A 19890-nucleotide genomic window follows, 5' to 3' on the forward strand; every position below is an offset into this window, starting at 1 on the left:
ATAAAAACTGGTGTATGGATAGAACGATGTAGTATTTCATCATAGCACTTGAATATAGGTGGTATGGCAACAAGACGTGACCTCTGTGACTTCGCGGGAGGTGTCATCGTGAGCTGTCACATTGGTGGGATACCCATACGTGTCATTGCCGCTCAATTGGTGCATCCAAAATCAACTGATCAACGAACGTAGACGTTCTGGCATCACTAGTGCAGGAAAACACCTAGGGCAGTCGCCGAAAATGATTGACAGGGACAGGAGGGTGTTACAACGGATGGCACGCAGAAACCGACTACAATCAGCACATTTATGATGAGTTCCAGAACGCTAGTAACACCATGGTGAGCACTAATACAGTATCGATGCAGTTACTGGATTTTCACAGAAGATCAGCGGCACACAAACCGAACATCACAACAACAAACAAAGTGGCTTGTCTGGCCTGGTTCAAAAGGCATGTGAACTTGACAATTGATCAGTGGAAAACGGTATTCTGAAGCATTGAATCAAGGTTCACCTGTTTCCAATCTGATGGCAGGGTGTGGATGTGGGGGCAGCCTGGTGAACGCTTGTTACCACAGTGTGTTGTATCCACAGTAAAGTTTGGTGGTGGAGGTGTGGGGTGCATTTAGCTGGTTTGGAGGGGTACCACTGGTCGTTGTCCATGGTTCCATGTAGGCAGCTCAGTGCCTTGATATTCTGGATAATCAGGTGCTGCCTACACTGTGGAGTTTTTATGGAACAGATCCATGTTACTATCAAGACGACAATGCACTATGCCATAAAGCTGCAACTATTATGGAATGGTATGAAGAGATCAGTAAAGTAACGAGGATATGAAGCGTCTGTGGAAAGTGTCAAACTTGCACCCCCTAATCCAAAAATGACAAAAAAAATTGAAAAATTCAAACGTAACAAGTTAAATTTTACTATATGCAATATGTTAAATACTTACTATTAACCCTATCAAAATGAGTTGCAGTATGTTGCAGAATTTGTGTCTAAAGCAGCGTATTGCAGAAATTTAAAAATACAATATAAAATAGCAGACTTTTATATCTATTTATTTATTTTTATGTTTTGTGCCCCAAACCTAGTTGCGACCGTGGCGGGAGCCTCTTTCGCCACACCCTCATTACAGCACTGGAAGAGATGGATGTTAAACGACTGCCCTAGCCTGCACAGATTCCTGACCTCAACCCAATCGAACACAGGGACAAATTGGAGTGGCGATTGGGTTCGAGGCAGCACGTCTTTTTTTAACAAATCAAGTTCAGTAACTTGATTTGTTGCTGAACTCAGTGCTGCTTTGATGGAGGAATGGAAACAAATTCCACCTGATGTCTGTCACACATTGGTGGAAAGCCTCCCTCAAAGGGTGCAGGAGTGATCAAGCCAAAGGTGCACATACCTGATATTAGTGTTTGCCTGCTGGTATCAATTGTAAATTGCTTAAGTGTCCAGACAATTATTGGTAGATAGTTTACTTATGCTGATAATTTGTGTTGTCAGCATAAGATTATGTTGATAATTGTACATATACTTGTTGTATACAATAACTCAAAAATCTGCACACTAATTGATGACATTTTTCTAACATCTGTTTAACTGTGCAAATTTGCCCCTAAATTTATATCACTGTTTGTGTGTGTGCGTGCACACGCACATCATACACAGTTATCAATTTCTTCCTGTTAATATGAAGATTCATTTGAATCTTTATAATACTCTTTGCCACATTTTTTCAATAATATTTGATGCCCAGAAAACTGTTTGTTACTTCAGTTAAATTCAGTGTTAGTTATCATTTGTCATTATTTATTACATTTATTTATTTAATGGCAGATTTCTATCTAAAATATATAACTGAATATAGAAGTTCCGTGTGTAGGATAAAGCATAGTGTTGACCTGTAAAACAAAAGAAGTATGCATATCTTCCTTCCAGAGTCAATATTTGTTTACTTAGTTATGCGAACTAAATAGCATGAAGCAAATTGATCCAAAAATGCAAATTCGTTTAGTCAATCAATATTTGAAAATAAATTATGAAAACAATCTTCAAACAGAGAACCATAGATAATGACAAATTCCATTGAAAAATACAATCCTAATGAAGGTCATAGGACACTCTTCCGATTGCAAGAAAATTAATGAGAACCAAGCAATATGCAAATTTTGTGGTCCATAAATAACACCGGAGATCACTTGATCCTCAACGTAACACTGAAAATTACTTGATTTTCTACGAATAATGGTGAGAAAATGAAAAGACAACATTTCAGATATCTATGTGCTGTTGCAACGTGTGCTGAAGAAATAGAAATCTGCAGATGACACTGTAGATTTCCATTTCTTGAGCAGAAGGTACGACCAGGTAAATCTTAAAATCAGATAGCCTGATATGATAGAGAGGATGATAGTCGAATGTCATTCGTGGGAAATATTTATATGTGCTCTCGCACTGCCGTTAAATAATCCCAAATAAGAGATGGCAACGTATGCTGAAGAAACAGAAATCTGCAGATAATTCAATTTCCATTTAAGTAAATGTTAAAAACAGATAGGAGCAATGCTCATTTTGCCATCTAATCATAGATAATCTGTGTTCAGAGATGAAAAACAACATAAATTCCACAAGTCTATAACACGTAAAAAGAGAGAGAGAGAGAGAGATACATGCCAAAATTTTTTTAAGGAAGCACTGCAGCCTACAAGATTTTCTTATAAATCATGAATATAAGCACAGTCAAGATACAACGAACCTGCATGGAACAAGGGAAGGTATGAGTCCTATGAAGCATGAATCATGTTACATGCCTTCTTGGCTTGGTGGAAGTGTTATTATGACGATGCCTGCTGAATGCTTTTTTATTGATTGTTTTATCCCAACGATGGAATTTGGTAGTAGTGTAATCATGTGGGGTTGCCTTCCATAGTATCAGACAGGCCCATTGATCATAATAAATGTTTAAAAATGTTATAAAAAAAAACTGTAATACGTATTTCTGAATCACTTCTTTCACCTAATATCTCAGTCGTGATTTCCAGATCCTCATACATTGGTCTGAGAACTTGTGCTAATTCTACATTATGGAAATTGCACTCACACATTACAACACCATAATACTCTATCAAGCTAGGCGGTTTCGAACTATGATCTAGGCAGCTAAAGCTATGAAGCCAGTGTATAATACCATTAACTGTGTGTTCCTTTGGTTTGTTTTCTTTTGTAACATGAAAAAAAACCTGTCATTTCTGTATGAGTATCACAAAGCAAATATAAACATATAGTTTAAAGACATTTTAGATCTCTGATAGAATATCTGTGAGATGTTCTATTGGAATGCAACATTAGGTCATAGCAAAGTCAATTGAATTTATTAATGCTTCAAATGAGGAGAGAAGCACAATATCAACATTCTACTAGAAATACATCTTGGAAAACCAGCATTTCTTCATGCCTTTAGATGGATCTGACGACTAAAGAAATGATTAATCTCTCAATAAAGATGTTTTGTTAATATCTGAACATCCCATGCCTTTTGAGTTTGGAAAAGGGTGAAACAGGCGACTGCTAAAAAGGTATTCACTATTTGATAAAATTACACCACCACAGAATATTTATTTTATTTTCAAGACATACATGGCTTGAATGTTCCATATTTGCTTATAGCAAAGTTTCCAGATGACCTAACTCGTATAGCCCACACAGAGTAACAACTTTAACAAAGTAACACATTAACAAAGCTATCATTATTTAATGGAAAATCTACAAAAGGAAAGTGGCATATCCATAATCATGCATCTAAAGGCCAATGGTGTTTTGAGATTTATAAAATACTTACGTGTCTGAATAATGCTGCAGCAAAATTAGTCTATATCTTAGTTAAAAAAAAAAAAAATGATTTGAATGTCTTCCCATTTATCAGTAAAGGTATACATGCTCCCCAATGGTTAAGTCATTTTGCATAATCTTCAAGAAATTCATGTAGCGAATTTCCCTACAAGAAATTCAAATTCAAATTTGTTCTTGAAGAATTTTACATTATTTCAATGCAGAACATTTAATCAACAGATCATTTTCACAAATGATGATATTCCATGTGATAGTAATGGGTTGGAATAATGATTGGAAGTTATTCTAACATTCTGGAGAAAAGATAAATGTCGACATGAAAAATATCCTAAATTGAAGGATGAAATATCAGAACTCATGGGGGAGGGAATTGGAGGGAAAATTGGTGCTAAAAACATTTTCAATTGCAAGGAAAACAGTAGAAGTCAATGGCAAACCAAAATGAAAACTTATAATTCACTAAACGTAGAGAAAACACTTGGAAAATATCAATAAAAAAAAAAAAAGAAGTTCGATATACCTGCTAAGATGCTTTCAGTTATAGTGTATAATTAATACTATAATTTGAAAATGAATGAACTTTGAAACTAACAGAGTGGCTTGTAATTACTCCCCTTTTGAAAATTAAAGAAAAAATTATATTATTATTGAAAGAATTAATACAATCAAATCACTATTCTGCAATTTAATACACTGAATAGCTATATCAATGTAGATTGTGCAAAAGGAATGATGTAGAATTTGTTGATCTGGTCTCTGTTTGATGGAAATAAGAATTTATACAAATACAAAGCTGATGGACTGCATCTGAATGGTTTTGGTGTTAGGTGCCTGGAGAGAGCTTTGTTCACCAAGCATGCTGATGTGCAAATTCAGGGAAACTTAAGCAATTAGGGAGGCAGCAAGTGAGTTTGTGCAAAGGCACCCATGAAGTGAATGAGTGTGAGAATGACCAAGTGAGAAATCTAGTCTCTCAAGCAAAAATATTGAATAGGGTAGTCAATTCAGAAAGTAAAGGTGGGTGGAGGAATAAAGGAATGTTGCCATTTCTATATACTAATGCCAGAAGTATCAGGAACAAGAAGGAGGTGTTTTTGGCATTGGTTAGTGCAACCACGCCAAAAGTTATAGGCATTAGCGAGACTTGGCTAACAGCAGATGATGTGGTTACAGGGACTGAATGTGAAGGGTTTAATATTTTCAGGGAAGATAGGATGAAGGGAGGACTACTGCTGATGACAGCAGATGAATTGCAACCAAAAAGAATAGGAGACAGGCAGGAGGGTGGCTGTTCATTTGAAGCAATCTGGTATGAGATTAAGACCAATAAGACAAAATATACAGTTGGTTTACTATAGGCCAGGGAGTTCTGCAGACGATGTGGAAGATATGCATTGCCAAATTAGTGCAATGACTACAGGTCGAGTCATTATTATGGTGGGGGGGTGGACTTCAACTATGGAGATATCGACTGGAAGGAAGAAAGATCACATGGCAGGAAGGAAATAGAATTTATACACCTACTGAGAGATAATTACTTAAGGCAGTATGTGATGGAGGGGACTAGGGGTGGGAGAGTATTTTACCTGTCATAGGATCAGAAGAGCTATCCATAACCAAGGTGAGAACATTACCTCCAACTGGTGAAAGTGACCATGCAGTCTTGACTTGGGAGATTGTAAAACAAGAGGAATATTCTATCAAGAAGGGGTATTTGTGGAAATACAAGGCAGGTGATTATGATATGCTTAGGAAAGAGCTTAAATCTGTGCCATGGCATAAAACACTGCAGGGTAAGGATATTAGTAGTGCATGGGATATAGTTAAGGGTTATCTAGAGGAGGCAGTCTTAAATTATATACCTATGGTAAGGAGGGTTAATCGGGTAGAAGTTAGATGGATGAGTAACATCATTAAGCTAATTCTAATGTTGCTCATTAGAAAGTTTGCATTTGACTGATTTCAAACAAGTCATATCTACAACTGATCACAAACTTTGCATCCATTGACCAACAACTGGTAACTACCAGCTATCAACAACATCATCACCTTTATTGAATATTACAATGATGGTAGTTACCAGTTGTTGGTCAATGGATGCAAAGTTTGTAATCAGTTGTAGACATGACTTGTTTGAAATCAGTCAAATGCAAACTTTCTAATATGACAAATTCCAACTTAAATGGAGATCATCCTGCAAGGAACATACTGAAATCAAACTTAAAACTATCCAACAAATAAGAGAACCCAGTCATATATTTAGGTCATTATCTGATTAATTCATCATTATTAATTTTTTTAATAAAGTATAAAATATGCGCTGGGTGTTTAAGAGCCAAAGCTGAGCTGTATAACTGAGAGGACCTCCACCTAGCCTTTAAAGGAATGTGGAGAACCAACCAGAGCGTCTGACCTAATGTCCAATTCTCACCTTCTCATGGTGCGCTCTGTTGGGTATCTACCAGGATACTGAATGAACGAGGAGGGGCTGGCAATTTGGGATTTAGCCGACCAAATTGTATTCTTATTGGCTTAAACCAATATATAAAATGATGGTACAATATGACAAAATTTCATGTTGGGCTGGGGCGTTGCCCGGTTAAACAAGGCGCCCGTCGTTTTTGTCAGGGAACCAGGGCGAACAGCGAAAAGTCAGCAACTGCAACAAATCTGAAAGCACACCCCAAATCAACATCACCAGAGTTAAAGATCGGTACTATCAACATAAGAAGCCTGAATGGCAAAGAAATGGAGCTAGCTGAGGAATTAGATAAGTACCAGATCGACATAATAGGGGTGACTGAAACAAAAAAGACAAAAAACTGGTGAGATCTTTCTGAGCAATAAATACAAAATGTTATATTCAGGCCATGACAATCAAGGAAAAGAAGGGGTAGCCATAGTATTCAACACTAAATATGAGGCTAATCTTCTTGAATGGCAAGCAGTCTCAAGTAGAGTGATGTGGGCAAATATGAGAATGGGGAACTGGACAATGAGACTTATTTGTGCCTATTGTCCCACAGAAGGCTCTACTAAGGTAGCAGTGGAGGACTTTTTTGATGCTTTAGAAAAAGCAATTGACACAATGAAAAAGGAAAAGTTAATCCTTGTTAGGGATCTGAATAGCAGAGTAGGAAATGATTGTCAGACATACAAAAATATTTTGGAGAAAAGAGCAACGCTAATAATAATGGCAAATACCTGTTGGATTTCTGCTCAGGACATGGACTAGTTATTACTAACACCATGTTCCAATATAAAAATGTGCACAAATTCACATGGAGAGAAGAGGCAAGGAATAAGAAAAGTCTCATTGACTATGTCATTGTTGATAGTGATATTTTCTCCCTGTTGCAGGACACCAGAGTGTACAGAGGATTTGAAATTGGAAGCGATCACTATTTAGTCTTGAGCAGGATAAAATTGAATTTCATATTGAAAAGAATGACATGTAAGAAAGTTTTAAAGCGAATAAAAGTTGATCAGCTCTCAGATGTGAACTGTAGACTAAAATACACAAATATTATTGAAGAAAAAATGAAAGAGTTTGAGAACTAGAACCAAACCTTGGAGAATCAGTGGCAAACCTCGAAGAAAATACTGATTGATTAAGCCAGAGAGGCGTGCGGTGAGGTTTTCTGCAAGGATAGAAAAATCAGAACTCCATGGTGGACACAGGAAGTTAAAGAGGCAGCGAAGGAAAAGAAGAAAGCATATCAAAAGTTCCTGTCAAATAAGTCAGCTTGTGCTCTTAGAGAATACAGAGACAAATGCAAGAATGCTAAACACTGTGTAAAACTAGCTAAACAAAAGTCATGGGAGGACTTAGGCACGAATATCAAATATAGAAAATAAATATCAAGAAGGTGGCAAAATATTCTGGAGGTTGTTGAAGAAGCTTAGGAATGGGAGGAAGAGTGCTGTAAAAGGAGTTAGAGATGATAAAGGTGACAACAAGCAGTGATAACACCATGGTAAAAAACACTCAACAGGCATACAGTCAGGAATACATATCCATACTTGAAGTAGAAAAAGCCATCAAAGGCTTGAAATGTGGAAAGGCAGCAGGAGTAGATGATATTTCACCAGAAATGCTGAAGTATGGTGGTATAAAAGTCTTACAGTGCCTGCACTGCATAGTTCAGAAGGCCTGGACAGAGGGACGAATTCCTGATGATTGGGGTAGAGCTCTAATAGTACCCATATATAAAAAGGGAAATAAAACTGAATGTGAGAATTACAGAGGTATTTCCCTACTGAATGTTCTGGGCAAGATTTATGCCAGTATACTTGAGAAACAGTTGAGAAGAATTGTGAAAGAAACGCTTGGTGAAGAACAAGCTGGATTCAGACCAAACAAAGGCTGTCAGAATCAGATCTTCACGTTACAACAATTGTTTGAGAAAGCATGGGAACATAACAAAGATCTGTATTTAAGTTTTGTCAATCTGGAAAAGGCATATGACAAGGTACCAAAAGAGAAGCTATTCAATTCACTACTGTTATATGGTGTCAATGGGGCATTATATCAAGCAATACTTAGTCTTTATTTGAGTTGTAAGTCAGCAGTTAGAATTGAAGGAAGTACAGGAAGATGGTTTAATGTTAAATCTGGTGTCAGACGAGGATGTATATTATCCTCTCTGTTATTTATTATCTATATGAATCACAATATGAAGGAAAGTGGTATTAAACATGATACAAGAATTGGAGATGTTAATGTCAGCTCTTTGCTTTATGCGGATGATATTATATTTCTAAATAAATCCGTTACAAGATTTCCTGACTAAATTGAATAACTGTTGTAATAGATATGGTATAAAGGTCAGCAATAAAAAGACAAAGGCAATGAAAATAGGTAGAATCGTTGAAAATGTCAACTGTGTTTTGAATGGGGAACCTGTGGAACAAGTAAAACATTTCAGCTACTTAGGCACGATTTTTAGTGAAGATGGTCAGTTAAATATGGAAATAGACAACAGAATCAATAAAGCTGGTATGGTAGGAAGTCAATTGAATAAATTCATATGGAATAAGAGAGAAATTAGTCGGAACACTAAATTAGCTGTATATAAGACAGTGTTCAAACCAGTTTTAACTTATGGATCTGAGAGCTGGGTCAGAAGTAAAACACTTGACCAAAGACTAGAGACCACAGATATGAGAATCCTGAGAAAGATTAGAGGCGTGAACAGATGGCATCAATGGCAATATCATATTAAAAACTAGGATATTAGGAAAGAACTTGACATTGTTAGCATCCAGGAATGTGTTAGCAGAGCTAATCTCAGGTGGTATGGTCACTTGAACAGAATGGGCGAGGAAAGATTAGCAAAACAAGTGTTCTCTGCCAGGTTGGCAGGAAAATGATCCAGAGGAAGACCAAGATATAGGTGGATTGCTACGCTACAAATGCCTTAGATGATAGAAATATAAGATCTGATAATGTTGGAGTGTTGACAAGTAACAGACTGATTTGGAGGAAAATTGTAGGTAGGAAGTTAGTAATGATATAAATTTTTCATGTAGTACTATCATATCCTGTACACTCCTTGAGGGTACATGTCAGGAATTTGTATGATTTGTATCATTTTATCATCATTATATTAATAATGATGATAAAATGTGCTGGAAAAAAAAAATAAGCAGCTAATTTTTCAATTTCATTTTTATGTAATTGCCATCCATAAATGGGGATAAACTTATAATAAGTTAGTACTGTTGATCGACTAAGAGTCAGAAAGAGCAGAAACTCTGTTCTATGAGATCAAACATAGCTCATTTTCAAGATATACTTCATGCTTTTGAAAAGTTCAAAGTTTGGGTAGAAAAAGTTCCACAACCTAATACTCCAAACAACTAATTTATATAAAGACAAAAACTGGCATATCATGATATATTCCATTCCATATTCCTTTAGGTAATTATAGACCTCATGGCCTTAATTTTAGCAATGGCAAGGTAGTTAATCTGACAAGGTAGTTAATCTGCACAGTCTGTTATGTTCATCAAAACATATATTCTCTTGACCGTATTGTTTACTTTGCAGGAGGGAAACCCAGCAACTTCTGGACAAGCTGGCTAACCCTTCAGCTGTAAAGTCCTCATAAATTACATTATATTCTTTACCTAAGTGTAAACAAACAAAGTCTGCAAGTGAAGTATCTTCATGACTTGTTTACATTAGAAGTTGTAAAGTTACTTCAGGCACAAACTTTGCATATGCTTAGATAAAGGATTGAAAGAATAACCGAGCGAAAAAACTTTCTAGTTGTTATAAATGTTTTCTGTCTAAATGTGAATTGAATTCAAGTGTTTTCAACCAAACACCATTGTCATTACTGATTGCTTGGTAACAATATAATTCATTATAGTGATAACAAATTTATCATATAAAATATGTAATGTAAATGTGTTATGATCAAGAAGGAACTACCTAATTTCTAAAAATAAAATTTCTTTTGCTAAAATCAATTATACAAACATCTAAATAAAAAAAATTGCTGCAGCTTTCAGAACAAATACATTGTTTGTAATTTAGCCAAAACAATTTCCAGTTCCTTAATAGTTTCAGTTTCTTATTTTATCATCCAAATGATCTGAATAAAACAGGTCCAAATACTGGAGTTTAAGAACCTGGAAAAAAAAAAGTGGAAGGTATTATTATTTTTTATTTTAACTGGAAACAATTAGATATATACTATCCTTCAACATCATAAAATGCATATACTGGTGAATATGATACAGTAGTGAACAAATTAATCCAAACAAGCTGAATTTTCGTCAAGTTTTTGGTTTGGTTTTTGTTCGAGTTCAATGATTTTGGTTTTAGTTCATTATTTGGGTGATTGCTGCATGTTTTAAACTTTTTAACTATTACAATGTTTATTAATTGTGCTGTGTGTTTTTAATAGTGTAAACAAGTTGACATTCATAGTGTTTTATTAATTTTGTATAATGGATACATCTCCAAGAAAGTGTTCAAAAATATGTACTCTTTCTCAGCACTCATCCATGACACATGGATGTGTGCGATTTTAAAGAGGTTTAGGGAGTCATACCTTTTCTCCTGACAAAAAAAGAAAAGTGCAGACGAAAAAGGAAAACTACACTTACTAATGTGTACTAGTTAGGAAAAACAAAATCAGAAAGCTTATGAGTAGTACAAGGCACAAGCAAAAAAAAAGTGGCTACCATGGTAAGGAAGGCAACATTAGATTCTGAGAAGAATCTCAGAATATAAAAGCAGAAATATAATGAAGTCGACGAGTAACCACTTCTTTGCAAAATTGTTGTGACAGGAATTGAAGTGGAGATAGTGGTTGATGAACTGGAAGTATTCAGGATACTTCAGAATATTAGTGCAAATATGGTCATAAGATCAGACAGAACAGCTTGCACATTACAAGCATGTGCAAAGGAATTGCCACAGCCTCTGATTAGGCTATTTAATTTGTCAGCTCTGGTAAAGTCTGGAGGGGAAGACAGACAAAATAGTTCCAATGCACAAAAAAGACTCCAAGACTCAGGCAGCATATTATAGACCAATCACTATCTCAAGAGTGGTGATAAAGGTATTGGAAAATTTAGTCAAACTTCAGGAATGATTGAATAAGAATATGATGGTCTGCACAGGAGCAGCATGGCTCTGAAGGGCAAGTCACAACTTTATAATTTACTAACATTTTCTTTATAATATAGTGATGGCTGAGTTGAATAAAGGGAATGGTTGCATGATGACACTGCTGGATTTTGCAAAAGCATCTGACAGAATTTCACAAAGAACTCTGTTACGCAAACTAAAAAAAATGGATGGATATGAAGACAGCTGATGGACAGATGCCAAAGAACAGTATGTGGAAGAGCAGAATCTATCTAAGAGAAGGTATGCAACTATGAGTGTGTCTCTGCTTGGATGATCACGGTTTAATTTGTAAATAAATGATATAGGAAATGATTTGGAGGGAAATATTCAGTTATAATATAAGGTAATGTAGAAAGCTCACAGGATGGATCAAAAGATAATGGACTAGTTTAATGTGAAAAAGTGAGTAAAGTTATGCATTTTGAGATGAAAGATTACACTAATGGAAATATACTCCAGGAAGCTGATGAAACCAGGGATTTGGAAATGCTGAAATATAGGGAGTTGAAGTTCAGAAGGCATACTGCAAAGGCAGCCAAGGTTGCTCACAGGATTACTTGGTTTACTGAAGAACACACTGACAAACTGATATATGGAAGTTATCATTCCTATTTAGAAGGCTTTTGATACAGCAGCATCTGGTTATCTGGGTTTCTTGGGATAAGGAAGTATTGAAGAGGATCTAGAGGCAAATGTTTTTCAACTCCATAGAGCACAATAATAATAATTTTATTGAGTAACTAAGCCACAATAAATATGAAACTGTCTAATGTAAATTAACATGCACAACATACAAATAAAACAAAAATAATTATAACATACAAAATTAATGGATATATTCACAGTAAAATATGAATTCATTTACTCTAGTTGATGTAAATAGATAAATATTCTCCTGTGGATAGACCAGATAATTTCTCAGATTATAGATAATAACCACACTGGAACATAAAAAAAGAAAAAAAAAACTTGACTCACTTCATTGCCACAGCTTGTCCATCCAGATAAAAGATATCTTGCAAATAATTCTAAGCATTGTCCATTTTCAGATATATACAGCTTTAAGATATCTAAATAGAATAAATTAAGTTATAAAAATTAAACTCTATACAAATTCTAATTAATTACACTGGACAAAAATTCTAAACATTTATTTTTTTCCCTTCAGTAAAAAGTGAATGAATACACCTAGAAAAATTTCATCACTTTCTAGTTTACATAAAACAGAACTAAGTTTTTGCATTTTTGCTATAGTGATAGATTTTATCGAATGCTTTGAATATACACATATCTTAAAAGATATGTGTATATTAAAAATTGCTCTATTTATCTACAGCTGTTCCAACAGAAACTGTTAGGTGAGGTAGATCAAAGCTCTCCATATCTTTCTATATTCCCAAATTTGTTCTTCCTGAACAAAGTTCTTAACAGTGAATTTTCTTTTATTTATTTATTTTTTTGTTTCTTTGTATGTTTATAGAACAGTATCTGAAGCATTCTTGATTAGAGTCCAGCAGTGATCTTCCTACATAGCTGGGTTCCATTTCTTCTGGTGTTGGCTTTCCATATTTACTTGATAAGTCCTGAGGGAATCTTTTACTGTGTTTATCACTGATTACACCAAAGTTCATTAGAAAGAAGTCTATATTGGAGTGCAAAACATATTTTTAAGGATGTATTACATCCTTAAAAATATGTTGCTATGTTCCTTGGTAAGCTTTCAACAGTTTCTGGCCATTCTATATAGTTTTAAACTTTTTCTGAAGTTTTAGATTTTTCATTTCCTAAGAAATTCTCACAGCAGTTCTGAAAACTTCCTACACTGTTCCAAAATTCTAAGAAATTCTCACAATAGTTTGGAAAGCCTCTATGCTCCTTGGATATTCCAAATGCTCTATTTATTTACAGCTGTTCCAACAGAAACTGTTAGGTGAAATAGATCAAAGCTCTCCATTTATTTTTATACTCCCAAATTCATTCTTTATGAAGAGTGTTCCAGTTCAGGTTTCCTTTTTTTTTTCTAGATCTTCTCTTATCTGATCTCTCTCTACCTTTGTGGTCTTCCTTTGGGTCTCTTGTCCTCAAATCTCATTCATACATTCATCTTGGTATGCTTTCTAAATTCATTCTCATCACATGTTTACACCACTTCAAAGGAGAGTTAATAAGCATTTCCTCAATCCTTTGTAGCCAGAGGCAATTCCTACTTTTCACATTTCTATATTTCTTTTGTAAACATTGTAAAACTTTTATTTCCATTGCATGTACTATACTTCTGCATAAGACAAAATGGGCAAAAAGTAATTTGTATTAATCAAAATGTATTCTTTGATTTTAGCATCACTATCATAGAAACTTATTCCTCAAAAAATAAATCCTTAACTTCCCTTGTTCATGGTTTTAGCAAAAATTTTCCCCAGTCCCAGGTTGATGAGAAGCAGTAGTATAAAATTTTTTTATAATCATCATTCATTTCCTCCCATTCAACATGTTAGGGGTTGAATGATTATGTTTTTTTTTTTTTTTTTTGGACAACATAATGACTGACTTTAGCTCATTTATTCCATTCACATAAAATGTAATAGCATTTAATATAATTTTTTTCGTGCATACATAGAATAATTCCTGATCTCCACATATATGGCAGCAGAAGCAGTAAGAATATTTTTTTGTAAAACATTTATCCATATCTATAAAAAAAGAATAAGCATTTCCAATACGTAAGAGGACCACTTTCAAACTTAAGTTGAATGAGTCAATGAACAATTACCATTTGTTAGTGTTACATACTCAACTAAGAGATGACATTAGTTTATCAGCATCATTGAAATAATCAATTATCAATCACAGAAAACAGAATCAATGTTAGCTTTCTAATATTTTTTTAAAAGATTCCACTGCTATAGTCTCAAGCCTAAAATTTAAGCTTGTTTCAATAGATTTAGGTCTCTTACCAAGTCATTAAAATTGATAATGAGTCATCAAATGCTGTCTTTTCTTCATAAATAGATTACACAGTCCAAAGAAAGAGGTTCACTGAGTGATTGATTATCCAAATAACTTGTTTCTTGTGATTTTGATTCTTGTTATTCTTCACTATGGGATGCAAGTTTTATAGCTAATATTAAAACTGGGATAGTATATTGAATGCTTACATAAAAAAAAAAGAACAGTTTATTTAGTCGGTTAATTTGCAGGATGCAAATGACCCTACTATGTACATTTTTGGACACTTGGTTATTGAAAAGATTTTGGAAAGAATTCAGAGAATTTGGACTAAGGCAGTGTCACATCACTGAAATGTTGAGCATGAGGATTAACCGAGAAGATGCATGTGCAGAGTCTGGCAGATAGTAGGGGGGGGGGAGAATGATATGGATGAGCCATCTAATTTGGTGAGAGTTTGGTACAAAATCAATGCAGAAAAGAATTTTCATGGAAAGGAAAGAGAGAGAGAGAGAGAACAGAACAAGAGACCACCCTGGAAGTTGTACGAAGTAAGTGTGATCAAGACTAGTATAGTAAGGAAAAAAAAATCTACTGAAAACCACTATAGATTAAAGATGCCAAGAAATTATATTCTTTAATCCTTTATCCAAGTGTAAGCAAACAAAGTTTCCACATGAAGTAATGTCACAACTAGGCTACTTCACATCACTTGCTGTAGTATCCCATAATGCAAAGTGCATCCTTAGGAACATGTATAATGCTATGCATTATGGGAAGAGTCACTATCCAGACCAGTTTCACTATATAAGTGAAGTCTCCAAAAACTCAGGAAATCCTCCAGATCACTCTAAACTCATCACGTGCGATCAACCCAAAGGATCATTTTACTCAGCAGTGGTTCCACTCACTCAGTGACAGGCCCACTCTGCCATGGAGCAGAGAGCCCTCAGGTGGCTCTGCCAAATGCAGGGTCATAATCTCAGTGGTGGCCCCACTCAGAGACAGGCAAAAACCTACCCCCAAGCAGAACTGCTCATATCTCAGGGAAAGAGACCCCCCCCCCTTCTGCACAAAAGCACGTCAGTGGGAGCCAGACCCAGAAGTGATATCAAGGTTGAAGTAATGGAGAAGTCATATTTCCATATACAAGTAGCCAAAAGGTATCACACCTTATTACTAAAATACTCTGGATTAGAGATAGATGTTGAAAGTTTTTTCACTTGGTTATACTATAAATTAAAAATGCCAAGAAATTACATTTTTGGTTTAATCCTTTATCCGAGTGTAAGCAAACAGTTTCCACATGAAGTAATTTCATGACTGGGCTACTTGTATATAGAGGCTAATGACTTCACATCAATTCCATCGCCCTCAGGCAACTCCTCTAATTTATAAAAAAATTAGAGGAGTTGCCTGAGGGGAAATTTATTTTTATTAATTAATTAATAAAAATAAATTTCCCCTAATTAATAAATTAATTTATTAATTAGGGGAAATTTATCTATTTCAAAATTTGTTTAGAAAACTTCATCCTCAAAAATTCAAGCCCCATGATCAACTGTGATATTAGCATGATGTTCATTAATTTACCACCTTAAAAAAGTGCCCATTGATCTTATTAATCCACTTCCTCCTTTACATTCTTGTATTACTCAAATTCACAGATCCTGTTGGTTATTTCATTATTTCACATAAAACATACAAACAACCAGATGGATCTAACATAGGTCCTCTCCTATCTTCTCTTTAGCAAATTTCTATATATTATTTTTATTATTATTATGTAACACCTCCAGGGAGTCCAAAGACTCGTTGAGGGAGGGCACCTACTCTACAACTCTTTGTCTCTACCAACTACAACGAACCGCAACTATCATAATCTCCAACAATGCCATCTACTGCCCAACATCACCACTAGTATTTTCACAGACAATCACAAACATGTCCATGTCCACAGCAGGATTCGAACCCACAGCCTTTTGGATGGAGAGCGGATACACTGCCTACTTGGCCAACCAAAGCCTTCAAGTCATTCACTCCCATACCTTGACTTTGCCTGCACTATGATGATGACATATTTGCTATTTTCTCATGGCCAACTATGAAGATGCCTTTTAGGGAAAAATCAAATAACTTTGTCTTTCCCCCTCTCTAGTCGCACAGCTTTCAAATGTCTCATTATTATTCTCTGTTCATTGGAAACCAGTACATATTTCAAGATATACTTAGCCCAATATTACAATATTCTTAAAAAATTTGATAGTTATTTGTTCCTGTGACACAGCTCTTACTGCACAAGGCAATAATTAATGACACTTTTTAGCAGCAGGGGGTTTCCAGATTATAATAATCCTTAATTCATGGTACTTACGTACTATAGATTTGTAACCATTTGTGGATGCACATCATTATTACTCATCATCAGTCAAAATTTTGCAGGCTTTAATAAATTTTGGACAAACTGAATCTGGCCACAAACTTGTTCCACTTATTTTTAATATTTCTGATGTGCATATAAATAAATCAGTAAATCACCAGAATGCATTTTAGCCCTATAACTACTGTACCTATTCCCAGACCTTGCAGAACACGCTATTCAATATTCTTCTTCCTTTCACCGCTATCACTTCATATGAGGCTGTATTATAGTCAAATCTAACTATAGTAAACTCACAGGGACAGAGGAATACGTTTGGTGTGAGATAGAGATCAACAGGGCGAAATATGTAATCAATTGTTGTTATAATCCAAGGGGTATAAGGGAAAATGTAGATAGTATGTAATGGCAAATTAGCCTGATGGATGAAGGTCGAGTAATCATTATGGGGGATTTTAACTTTGGGGACATAGATTGGTCACAAGGAACAAAGGAAATGGAGTTTATACAGTTGTAGGCGATAACTACCTGAGACAGCATGTAATGGAAGGGACAAGAGATCCAAGAGTGTTAAATCTGGTCATAACATTGGAGAACATATCAATAAGTGATTTAGTTACACTGTCTCCACTTGGGGAAAGCAATCATGTGGTCTTGACCTGGGAGATTGTAAGATGTGTTGAATATTCTGTTAAGAAGGGGTATATGTGGAATTACAAGGCTGGTGATTATGATAAGCTCAGAAGTCAGCTTTCAGCAGTGCTATGGCATGAGAATTTGAAGGGGAGAGATGTTGACGGTGCATGGGAGATTGCCAAGGAGTATTTAAAGAAAGCTGTATCAAACTGTATTCCCAGAGTCAGAAGGAGAAATCAAGTAGGAGTAAGATGGATGAATAATATTATTAAGCAGGAGTTGCAGATAAAGAAAAGGTTGTGGAGGAAGTATAAAGAAAAAGGAGATGAGCATTCCCAAGCCAGTACAAGGTACAGGCTAAGAGAGTAACCTGTATGGTAAGGAAAGCCAAAAATAATTTTGAGAGGAAGCTAGCTGATGAATCCAAAAGAAACCCTAAGGAGTTCTTTTGCTATGTGGTAAGTAAAAGGAAGAATAACCATGGAAAGATTACTTTAAAAAGTGTTGATGGTAGGGAAATTACAGAAGCAAATCAAATAGTTAAGTTGCTTAGTGATCATTATTATTGTTATTCGTGACATCTCCAAGGAGTCTGAAGACTCATCGTGGGAGGACACCTATTGTACAACTCTCCGTCTCCGCCACTACACCGATCCTCTACTACCAATCATCTACATTAGCGCCATCCACTGCCCACCACCACAGCTAATATTTTTTGTCTGTAAATTGTGTGTGTTCTGAAGGGCTGATTTGACTGTATGCGGGATGAAAAACCCGAGTTTCTGGAAGAAAAAACCCTGCTACCTCCGTATGAGATCGGCTAACTCACCTTCGATTGAAAAAGTCCATATAAAGATTCCTCCTGTCATGACGTGAATCGAACTTAGGCATTTTCCAATCGAATGGCACAATGTACTGTCGTTCTTCCAATTGCACAACAGAGGGGCGCTACACTATGGAATGAAATTGCGCTACAATTTTTTGCAAAAGTGTACCATCTTGGTTGTGGTATTGTAGTGTCAAATGTGTCATTGACTGATGACAGTCTAGAGATAGATGAAATAGAGGTGCTTAATATATTACAGAACCTTAATGCTAACACTGCCATTGGGTTGGATGGCATATTGGCCCATACGAGAATGTGCAAGAGAATTAGCACCTCCTCTAACCGAATCTAAGCCTCAGTTCTGGTAAAGTACCAATAGAGTGGAAAGAGGGAAAAATAATTCCACTGCATAAGGGAGGCTCCAAGACAGAGGTTGCAAATTACCAATCAATATATCTGGAGTGGTGGTTAAGGTTTTAGAGAAATTGGTAAAAATTAGAATTGGCCCATACGAGAATGTGCAAGAGAATTAGCACCTCCTCTAACCGAATCTAAGCCTCAGTTCTGGTAAAGTACCAATAGAGTGGAAAGAGGGAAAAATAATTCCACTGCATAAGGGAGGCTCCAAGACAGAGGTTGCAAATTACCAATCAATATATCTGGAGTGGTGGTTAAGGTTTTAGAGAAATTGGTAAAAATTAGAATTCAGGACCGGGTGGACAGCAATATGATACTTTATAAGGGGTAACATGGTTTTGTGAGGGGTCTTGCCTCAGTAATTTGCTTACTTTTTATAATAAAGTAACAGTGGATTGGATAAAGGAAATCCTTATTCAATGATACTGCTGGACTTTGCAAAGGCATTTGACAGGATTCCACACGAACTCTATTGCATAAATTAGAGCAAATGGGTATGGATCTGAAGCTGGTGATTTGAATTAGAGGGTGGCTGGTGGATAGATATCAAAGAGTGGTTTATGGAGGAGCTGAGTCCAGGAGAAGGCAGGTGACTAGTGGTGTACCTCAGGGCTCAATGCTTGGTCCTCTATTGTTTAATTTGTATCAATGATATTGGGAATACTTTGAAAGGAAATATCCACTTGTTTGCTGATGATGCTAAATTAGGAAGAGCGATAGTCAATTCAGATGATGTAGATATCTTGCAGGATGACGGTATGACTAAGGTAAATGGCTGTCAGTTTAACGTGGCTAAGTGTAAGGTGATACACTTCGGGAGGGTGAGATCACATTCTGTTTACTATATTGATGGAACTGAACTGCAAGAAGTTGGTGAGGCAAGGGATTTGGGAGTTATTGTGGACAGAGAACTTAAGTTTAAAGGGCATATTTCAAAGATTGCCAAAACATTGCATCAAATTACATGGTTGTTGAAGAACACTAACAAGCAGGGATAAGGAAGTTATTCTTCCACTTTATAAGGCATTAATAAGACCACATTTGGACTATTGTGCACAGATCTAGTCACCTGGATTTCTTGGTGATGAAGAAATAGTGGAGAAGCGAGTTACAAAGATTGTTGAGGTCTGTGGGATGTTCCCTAAGAGGATAGATTGAAGATCTGTGGGCTCCAAAAAC

At 35.7% G+C, this 19890-nt stretch overlaps 1 protein-coding gene across 1 annotated transcript in view; it reads right to left on the bottom strand.

The window, feature by feature from the left end:
* Window positions 1–10299: 10299 nt before the first annotated feature.
* Mettl4 (Methyltransferase like 4) overlaps window positions 10300–19890 on the bottom strand; it is a 76668-nt gene continuing 67077 nt past the window's right edge. Inside the window, exons 8-9 of the mRNA XM_090412237.1 lie at window positions 12485–12576; window positions 10300–10497 (exon numbers count right to left, since the gene is read on the bottom strand). Of these exons, the coding sequence (XP_090268363.1) occupies window positions 10432–10497; window positions 12485–12576 (158 nt within the window). The 3' untranslated portion in view covers window positions 10300–10431. The remainder of the gene's footprint in view (window positions 10498–12484; window positions 12577–19890) is intronic.

Source organism: Typopeltis vanoorti, chromosome 22 (assembly GCF_054136105.1).
Source record: "Typopeltis vanoorti isolate ZY-2024b chromosome 22, IOZ_Tvanoo_1.0, whole genome shotgun sequence".
Lineage (NCBI taxonomy): Eukaryota > Metazoa > Arthropoda > Arachnida > Uropygi > Thelyphonidae > Typopeltis > Typopeltis vanoorti.